Genomic DNA, 10,694 nt, shown 5'->3' with positions numbered 1-10,694 from the left:
TCCCTGTTTTGCTCTCTTGCAGGCATGCACACGCACACAACCCTCCAGACCCTGTGGGAATGGCAGTGTGGTGTCCTTGCATGGGCGGTGTTTATAGGGTGTTATCTGTCTCAGTGCCTGCCCCTCATCCCTCTGAATGGGTTCCTGTTGGAATGCTCAGAGGGGATAGAGCAGTTCCAAAGGGGGAGTGATATATATATGAGAGAGAGAGAGAGAGAGAGAGAGAGAGAGGGGAGAGAGAGAGAGAGACTACATATACATCCCAACACTAGGAGGCTGGTGTTCAGAGGCACACCTGGACAGTTGGTTAACTGGACTGCCCCCACCTGTATACTTTATTGGACCATCAGAGGTGAGTTTCTTCCTCTTTTCTTTACCGTTCTCCATTTTGTTTAACTATCTGGGCAGTTTGAATTACCATCAAGCCTGTCAAGTTTTGTTTACCCAGATGTTCTATTCTTTGATGAACTCATCTTGTTTGAGAAGTATAGGGCACATCTGAGACCTATATGAAAATGTGAGGAACTGATATTGAAAGATCCAAAGGGACAAAATACCTCTTGTAGGTTACAAAAATACTTTTTGGCTAGCCTTTTTCCTTCTCTTAATTGTAACCTTGGATTATGATTCTCAGAGTCAACTGTTTTTGTTTTACAGGTGAAGACTTCACATATCCCAAACCAGGAAAATTTCTCAGTAAGTTTTTTTTTTTTTATTAGAACGCCTTCAGTTAAATGTTGTGATGACTAACAAGTGAATTCTACTAAATAAAGCATACTATTTCATAGCAAATAAACCTGGTAAACACCTCACAGCTCTCACAAAACAAATACACACCAAACCAGTTATAATTTTAAAAGATAAGGATACAAATGCTTTCATTAGAAACAACAACACTATTAATGACAATTTGAAAAGCTTCTATAAAAATCTATATACATCAGAATGAAACAACAGTTGGACTGATCCTAAAGCCTTCTTAGACTCAACAACACTGAAGCAACTATCAGCAGACCAAAAATAATCACTAAGAATAAAAATACATTATCTGATGAATTTGCTTTATAAGGGGGCAGAAGACAGGGATGTCCTCTCTCCATACTCCTGTTGGCACTGGCAATTTAACCACTTGCAGAAAGAATTACACAGGACCTAAACATAACAGGTATCAGTATTTGTAAACATGAATATAAACTAAACTAATTTGCTGATGATCTCCTGATATAGCTGACTAATATTGAAAACTCAATGCCCCCATTTGTTACAAACATTTTTAGAATACTAGAAAATCTAAGGATTTAAAATGAATGTGGAAAATAACTGAAATAATGGCAATAGGAGAAAAGAGAATAACTCACGATCAATAACTTAATAATGCTTCATAAGTGACAACAAATAACAAATATATAAAGATAACTTCATCCCATTACTCAATAACATGAAAGCAGATTTAATTAAATGCAGCAATATTCCCATAAATCTGACAGGTAGAATAAACTTCTTTAGAATGGCATGGCTCCCAAATTACTCCACTGAAGACAATCTTTAAAAAGGTATACTCAGTCATATATTGTCAAATAAAACTAATAGAAAAAAGAGTATTACATCTCCCTAAGTACGAGGGTGGTTTTCACCTTCCAGACTTGGAATTGTATCAAATCGACACCCAAAGCTTTTACTTGGGTGAATCAAATGCATTCTTATTAAAAACATGTGGGCTAAAGACAGAAACAAAATACCACAATTTAAAGCCATATGGCAGAAAGTATTACACAATCCAGAAATATCTGTATACGGTGGGAAGGTATTCACACACCTTGACTTTTTCCACATTTTGTTGTGTTACAGCCTGATTTTAAAATTAATTTGAGATTTTGTCTCACTGGCCTACACACTGTACCCCAGAATGTCAAACAGGAATTATGTTTTTAGAAATTGTTGTGGAAATTCTACACAGGGACACTCGAAGTCAATCTTGAATTAATCATTGTTTATTAACAGCATGCTGGAGTGGTCAAAGTCAAACGTAGATGCCTAAAGTACCAGTCTCAAGTGAGCTCCTGTCGGGGCAGTCCCGTTAGATCTCTTATATACTGGTTACAGACACATTACATAGTCATAGTACATAGGGTTGGTTCTGGCATGTGTCTGGCACTGTCTCCTATTTTAACTTATAGAGCATATTCTGGGCGTTTTGCCAGATAGCACTAAGGAGGGGGTCATGTCGCCCCCCCCCATTGAACATTTTCAAGGGTGTCTCTTAACAGGATAACATTTTCCATCACAAAATGTTTAACAAATTACAAAAAAATGGAGTCAATAAGTATTCAACCCTTTTGATGTGGCAAGCCTAAATAAGTTAAAGAGTAAAACTTTGCTTAAAAAGGTCACATAATACATTACATGGTCTCACTCTGTGAGCAATAATACGTATTTTTATTAATTTATTATTATAATATTTTTTTCACCCCTTCTCCCCAATGTTGTGATATCCAATTGGTAGTTAGTCTTGTCCCATTGCTGCAACTCCCGTATGGACTCGGTAGAGGCGAAGGTCGAGAGCCGTGCGTCCTTCGTAACGAGACCCCGCCAAGCCGCACTGCTTCTTGACACAATGCTCGCTTAACCCGGAAGCCAGCCTCAGCAATGTGTTGGAGGAAACACCATACACCTGGCGACCATGTCAGCGTGCATTGCGCCCGGCCCGCAAATGGAGTCACTAGACTGTGGGACAAGGACAACCCGTCCAACCAAACCCTCCCCTAACCCGGACAACGCTGGGCCAATTGTGCGCCGCCTCATGGGTCTCCCGGTCGCGGACGGCTGCGACACAGCCTGCAATAAGAGTGTTTTAACATGATTTTTTAATGACTACCTCTATACCCCAAATATAAAATTATCAGTAAGGTCCTTCAATCTAGCAGTGAATTTCAACCACAGATTCAACTACAAAGACCAGGCAAGTTTTCCAATGCCTCGCAAAGAAGGGAACCTATTGGTAGATCTGTCAAAATTAGAAACATGTAATATCTGATAATGTAGCTAGCCAGACTAGCTACATTATAATATAGTATAATATAATCTAGATAGTCTGGCTAGCTACATGATCAGATATTACATGTTTCTAATTTTGACAGAAAGAGCCATTTACTTGGCTTGCAATAGCCTAATGTTAGCTAGCTAACATTGAACCTGGTTGGTTATTTACCTACAGATTCATGCAGGTTAGTAACGTCATGAGTTGTGATTATGATTCATTGTTTACCTTTCTAGCTAACTAATGTTAGCTGGCTGGCTCACTAGCTAAGGTTACGTGTATGACCTGATTATTTGTATCTCAGAGCTATTTTCTTAGCTAGCTACATGTCTTAACAAAAGACTGAACTATGCAAGTAACCATTTCGGGTGCGGTCGTAAATTCAGTCTGGCCATCTTCTCTGATTTCAGAGTACTATCATCTGAGTGTGCCAGAGAGCACAGAATAACTGATGAATTTATGATAGGTCAACACCAGATGAATATGGCTGGTGTCAGTAAACCCATCGGCCCGAGCGTCCGCTGTGCGCTCTGAAAGCGAAACGCTCTGAATTTATGACTGGACTGTCAGGCGGCTCAAGGAAGCAGGAGGGGTGAAGTCAAGCGCAGGAGACACAAATCCGTGAACACACGTTTAATAGGTATCCACTCAGTCCAAAAACTAGGTAGGGCAGGGGCGCATAAAACAAATGCCCAAAATACCAGCCCACACACAATGCAGGGACGCAGCCCACAATAAACTTTGCGAAACCACAGGCAGAGGGAAACACCTATTCCTCAGACGAGAATCGTCCTGACATCAAACAATCACGCACAAACAACAAGCCTACATAGCAGGACTAAATCCCCCCCCCCCCCCCCCACTAAACAACTAATACAAAACAGGTGCATGCCTAACCTAGACCTAACCAACAGAAAGTGAAACAGAGGATCGGTGGCAGCTAGTAGGCTGGCGACAACGACCGTCGATCGCCACCCGGGCGAGGAGGGGCGCCACCTTCCGTCGATGTCGTGACATGGACAATCTGAAAGCACATTTGCAGTCATCAACACTCTGGATAACATAACTTCTTAGGGCTCCGTTAACGGGATTGATTTGTAAACAGCCAGTGAAAGTGCAGGGCGCCAAATTCAAACAACAGAAATCTCGATGATAAAAAATCCTCAAACATACAAGTATTATACACCATTTTAAAGATAAACTTGTTGTTAATGCAACCACAGTGTCCGATTTCAAAAAGGCTTTACAGCGAAAGCACACCATACGATTATGTTAGGTCAGCACCTAGTCACACAAAAAAACCACACAGCCATTTTCCAGCCAAAGAGAGGAGTCACAAAAAGCAGAAATAGAGATAAAATGTATCACTAACCTTTGATGATCTTCATCAGATGACACTCATAGGACTTCATGTTACACAATACATGTATGTTTTGTTCGATAAAGTTCATATTTATATCCAAAAATCTCAGTTTACATTGGCGCGCTATGTTCAGTAATGTTTTGCCTCCAAAACATCCAGTGATTTTGCAGGGAGCCACATCAATATACAGAAATACTCATCATAAACGTGGATGAAATATACAAGTGTTTTACATAGAATTCTCCATTCTCCTTAATGCAACCACTGTGTCAGATTTCAAAAAAGCTTTACGGCAAAAGCACACCATGCGATAATCTGAGTACAGCGCTCAGCCACCAAAACAAGCCATACAGATACCCCCCATGTTGTTGAGTCAACAAAAGTCAGAAATAGCATTATAAATATTCACTTACCTTTGATGATCTTCATTGGAATGCACTCCCAGGAATCCCAGTTCCACAATAAATGTTTGTTTTGTTCGATAAAGTCCATCATTTATGTCCAAATACCTCCTTTTTGTTCGCGCGTTTAGTACAGTATCCAAATGCACAATGTGCAGGCACTAAGTCCAGACGAAAAGTCAAAAAAGTTCCATTAACGTTCATAGAAACATGTCAGACGATGTATAGAATCAATCTTTAGGATGTTTTTATCATAAATCTTCAATAATATTCCAACCAGACAATTCCTTTGTCTTTAGAAATGAAAGGGAACGCAGCTCACGCTCATGGCCGCGCGCGTGATTTAGCTAATGGCATTCTGCCAGACACCTGGTTCAAACAGCTCTTATTCTCTCCCCCGTTACAGTAGAAGCCTGAAACAATGTTTTAAAGACTGTTGACATCTAGTGGAAGCCTTAGGAAGTGCAATATGACCCCACAGACACTGTATATTGGATAGGCAATCACTTGAAAAACTACAAACCTCAGATCTCCCACTTCCTGGTTGGATTTTTTCTCAGGTTCTTGCCTGCCATATGAGTTCTGTTTTAGAAACTTCTGAGTGTTTTCTATCCAAATCTACTCATAATATGCATATCGTAGCTTCTGGGCCTGAGTAGCAGGCAGTTTACTCTGGGCACACTTTTCATCCGGTCGTGAAAATAGCGCCCCCCAAGCCATAAGAAGATAACAGCCTAACCAGCTCCGCTAGGCCGAGTAATGTTCAGTGAGCTGTCGATCTCACTTAGATGTCTGGAAGTAGATAGCAAATTAGCTTGGGTGCTTGACTGCTGTTGTTAGTACATTCGGATCAACCCTTAAAGAGATGGGTGGGGCTAAAGCTTAAGAGGGTGTGAACGATGCTGAATGGGTGTAGACAAAGAAGGGCTCTCCAATAGTAGTACCAAAACGTCAAAGGCCATTTTCTCAAAAGTGAATGTACAAGTTTCAACTTTCAAAGCAAAATGACTTTCCCAGTGTTTCTCAACTGTAGTGTATGAAGTACCATTTGGTAGTTCTGAGTCTCTACTTTTATCCAATGTAAAAAACACAATATCAAATTCTGCTACATAAGACCGATTTGAGCCAGTCGGTCATATATGATTGGACAATAATCATGCTAAGCAAAAAAACTAGAACCTGCAGGGCTGGCTTTGTGGAGTGTGGTGTCGAAAAACTATAACAATGAATATCCCTTTGAACATGATGAGGTTATTAATTACACTATGGATGGTGTATCAATACACCCAGTCACTACAAAGATACAGGCGTCCTTCCTTACTCAGATGCCAGAGATGAAAGCAAACCACTCAGGGATTTCACCATGAGGCCAATGGTGACTTTACAACAGTTTAATGGCTGTGATAGGAGAAACTGAGGATGGATCAACAACATTGTAGTTACTCCACAACACTAACCTAGTTGACAGAGTGAAAAGGAGGAAGCCTGTACATAATATAACTATTCCTAAACATTTATCTTGTAATACTGCAAAATAATTGACAAAGCAATTCACTTTTTGATCCTGAATACAAAGTGTCATATTTGGGGCAGATCCAACACAATACATCACGAAGTACCACTCATATTTTTAAGCATGGTGGTGGCTCTATCACTTTATAGGTATGGTTGTCATCGGCAAGGACTAGGGAGTTTTTTTTAGGTTAAAAGAAACGGGTTACAGATAAGCACACATGCTAAATCCTAGAGGAAAACCCAGTTCAGTCTGCTTTCCAACAGACACTGGGATACAAGTTCACCTTTTAGCAGGTCAATAACCTAAAACATAAGGCCAAATATACACTGGAGTTGCAATCCACATGTACAATCCACATGGGCAAAGTTCTTAGACTTACCCAGAAAGGCTCAGCTGTCATTAACTTTGTCATTATGGGGTACTGTGTGTAGATGGGTGAGAAAATAAAATACTTAATCCATTTTGAGTTCAGGGGGATGAATACTTTCTGAAAGCACTGTAGGTATGATGTCATTAATGTTTGTTGAATTGGTGAAGGTTGGGCATTAAGTCCCACCCAATGTTACGTCTAGTCCTGTGAAATGTTGTCTAAAAATAAAATAAAAATCTACAAAATGTTTATTAAATCTACAAAACACTTCTACAAATTCCAATGATTTAATGTATTCTTAAAGCTACAATATGTAACTTTTTTTGGTGACCAAATTCACATAGAAATGTGAGTTAAAAATCTTTCCCATTGAAAGCAAGTCTAAGAAGCGGTATGTCTGTTATTTGTGTGCTATTTCTATGCTTCACGTTTTGAAGTTTCCTTTTTGCATCTTTTACTTCCGGTTTTGAACACCAGCTTCAAACAGCTGAATATATAATATTTTGGGTTATGGAAAATGTATTTCACAGCGGTTTAGACGGTACAATTTTCTACACCAGGGGTGACAAACTCATTCCATGGAGGGCCAGGTGTCTGCAGGTGTTTGGTTTTTAGGTTTGTTCCTCTTTCTCTTTCAGACATTAACATATTTCAAGATCCTTTGAAGACCTAGTTGGACCTTAGTCTGTGACAGAGCCCTCAAAATTACCAGTATGGCAGAATGGCTCATGCAGAACAAGGACAAGATCGAGAAGGCGGTGGAGCTCATGGGACAGGCCTCTGCGATTCTGGCAGACACTGTGGGCCAGCTCCATCCCATCCTGGAGGCTGTATTCTTAGTATCCAATGCGATCTTCAGCAACCCAGAAGGAGAGGACGCCCGCTATCTGACTAATCAGTTCAGCATGGTCAACCAGAAACTGAAAGACATCCAGGCTGAAAACAACCAAATTGCTGTGGAGCTAGAGAAGATCTCCATGAATAAGCAGAACTTTGACCGTGAGGCTAAAATTCTCAGCCAGCATGAGAAGTACCAGGACTTTGTCAACGCCAAACCCGAGTCAAAAGAGAAGAAGATGGAGAAGTTCCTCAGCCATTATGAGAACACGGACGCAGACTTGAACCTGGACGCCCTCTACAATGATCTTACTGGGGACAATATCTCAGGTAAGCCCATGCTGGTTTCCACAGAACAATGGAGTAGAAAGGCAGTAGAAAAGTTCTGTGCCAAGCTTAAGAAGCTCTTTGTGGCGGGCATCATTGCTGTCATTGGTTACGCCAGCCTCAAGAAAGGGTTTATGGTGGATGAGATAGTGAAGAAGTGGCTGGAGCGTTGGGATGATGTTGAGAACCGCATGAAAGCAGTGTTGGATGATTACATTGTAAATTTACACAAAAGAGCCAAAAAGGATATGGACGACCAGCTTAAGGAGAAACCTGGCAGTGTTGACCTTGAATTCACTAAATCGATATTGAAAACCCTTGAAGAGAAATATGACTGGGTGAGCTGGTCTGTCAGGGTCTTCAATGACAAGGAGCGCCTTTTCTGTTTCAACTGCCTAGTTGGAAAGAAGTACCATGGCAGTGAGGGAGGAGCTAATTACTTTGAAGTGATGACCAAGAACAACATCAAAGTGATGATCTCTTTCAGTGTTCAGCCTAAGCCTATCAACGAGGTTCAGATCCAGCAAGAGATTGAGGGGCAGAAGCTGAAGAGGAACATGATGGATGTGGCTCAGGTCCTCAGCAGAAGTCTCCCCAACTACCAGGTGCATGCTGTCAGCTACTATAAAGAAGTGGTGGAGTCCAACAACTTCCAAAAGGATTGTTTCTACTATGGAATACACCAAAAAGTGCGCCTATACATTCATGCTGATTAGGCTTTTGTTTCACAGGGCAACGGAAAATAGAGCAGTTATAATGATTAAAACTACAAATAAAATCATTAACTTTAGGTGTTTTTATTGATATCTCAAACATAGCTGATGGTTTAACTGGTGATTGTGGGAAATGTAATCTCTTGTTTATTTGTTCATCGGCTTTGTAGGTTTGTGTAGTTTGTAATAGTTTAAACTATCAGGATTTGTATCTGTATAAGAATGTATATGAGTCATTTTATGTCAGGCTGTGGGTATCTACTGAACAGTGACAAAGTATGAGAATGTGATACTTCCTTCTACCAAAGAGAATAGAATAACTTATTTTACCTGCATTCCAGTATTTCATTATGACCATACTATAAATTAGCACACCAATCAACGTAATAATGTGTACTGAGGACCTAATCAAGCTTATTTTGAAATTGCAGTTTATAGATCCACCACACTGTGCAGATCTAAAGCAAAGACTATTAAAAGAGCCTTAAAACATGACATCTCTGTCTATAGTCATACATTCCTTTTTACAGCTATCATTTGTCATTTTTATTGTCTTCATTCATAAATCACAATATAAAGGACATTGTGATGGTCATTATTACGCAGTTGTAAAATAGGACTTTTGTGTTCTATTACTACCCAGCTGGTACATGCAGTCATCAACATTAATACTGATACTATGTGACAGTTTATTGCTTACATTCTGTTACGCGGAGCGGAGCAGGTTAACCCAAGAGCAGACTCAGACGAGGAGACTGGGATAAGGTAACCAAGGTATGTATTAAAAAACAGAGGGAAGATGGGGTGCAGGCCAGGGGAAGCTTGGGCGGGTTGCAGGGAGCCAGGTGCTGAGGCTGAGGCTGGAGCGAGGGGAGTTGGGGCTGGGTAAGCAGGTCCGAAGAGGAATCCAAGAAAGCGGTAGAGTGGGGGAGTATTGCCAACTTAGCGACTTTGTCGCTATATTTAGCGAGTATTCAGACCCCTCTGGTGACACGTTTTCAAAAAAATCGACTAGCGACAAATCGTGCAACTTTTTCTGGTGTTATTGGAGACTTTTGGAGACTCTGACGTGAAAGCACGTATCGTTCTTACTCTTCTCAACGAGCAGCGGGTGCTGCCGTGGGCCCCACCCCCGTTCCAAGGCACTCACAGGCGGCCCAGTCCTCGCGCAGCGGTCCCTCCCAGCTGCAGTCAGAGCAGGAGATGTTCACCCCTACGCGTCCAGACTGCAAATGAATTGCGCATGCGGAAGCCACCGCTGGCTAATCCCGCCCTGGCTTACATTAAAAAATTCAATTAACCTGAATTAGGGCCAGACTAGTTACCATAATTTTCCATTGACAGTTTTTTCTATTGTCTCTTTTTGGTCTATTTAGATTGTTAATGTAGATTGTATACAAAAAAAATAACAAAAATGTTATGGTTAAAAATGTTCATGTTTTACTGTGACTTGTTGTAGGCTCCTAAGTGGACCATGAGGTTAAAAACCAAACCAAATTAAGAAAACTAAACTTAAAAATATATATAATAATAAACAAAGTAACTCCACCAGAGTGTCTCTTTTGGGTCACTTTTGTCGGTCCCAAGCCCGACAAAGGAGCCCGACAAAGGAGGAGGGTTGGAATTGTGACATAAAAAAAACAAGAATCGACAGAAGAAAGTTCATTTGTAGTTCTAAATATATTTAGGGTGTTTTTTACTTACTTTTTGTCTCTCCCACAACGTTATTCCTCTCTCCTACAACGTCCATCACAATTACATGCACATGGCCAATTATGCAAATTAGGTGATGTAATTTAGAGACTTCTATCGACTTTTAGGACAGCCAATAGCTACTTTCTTACTGAGGAGTTGGCCACATTCCGGGGGGTCAAGGGGTAGGAGCGTCGCAAGTTTAAGCCCATGTTCAGCTATTGTTCTCTCTCTCACGTCCGGTCTTAACAACAGATTTCCATGGAAGTTGGCATCACTTAAAATAAATTGGATTGCAACTATGTTCTACACTGGCCGTGGGATTGTGAGCCAATCGAAAGTGGATTCCCTGTAACCCAATCAGCATCGTGTAGGCATGAGTCACCATCCAAAGCCTAATAAATAACTTTACCATGCTCAAGGGCATATTCAGTGTCT

At 40.7% G+C, this 10,694-nt stretch overlaps 1 protein-coding gene across 2 annotated transcripts; it reads left to right on the top strand.

The window, feature by feature from the left end:
• The first annotated feature begins 220 nt into the window (after positions 1–220).
• Positions 221–9,059, top strand: LOC106581398 (uncharacterized). Of its 2 annotated transcripts, none has more exons than XM_014163443.2 (3): positions 221–352; positions 658–696; positions 7,326–9,059. In XM_014163443.2, exon 3 carries the CDS (start codon positions 7,401–7,403, stop codon positions 8,565–8,567), a length of 1,167 nt encoding a protein of 388 aa, XP_014018918.1. In that variant the 5' UTR covers positions 221–352; positions 658–696; positions 7,326–7,400; the 3' UTR covers positions 8,568–9,059. The 2 variants fall into 2 exon arrangements, with proteins under 2 accessions (XP_014018918.1, XP_014018925.1); XM_014163450.2 differs by lacking the exon at positions 221–352 and adding an exon at positions 417–562.
• Positions 9,060–10,694: the final 1,635 nt, after the last annotated feature.

Source organism: Salmo salar, chromosome ssa02 (assembly GCF_905237065.1).
Source record: "Salmo salar chromosome ssa02, Ssal_v3.1, whole genome shotgun sequence".
Lineage (NCBI taxonomy): Eukaryota > Metazoa > Chordata > Actinopteri > Salmoniformes > Salmonidae > Salmo > Salmo salar.
This window is presented reverse-complemented; position numbering and strand designations above follow the sequence as displayed.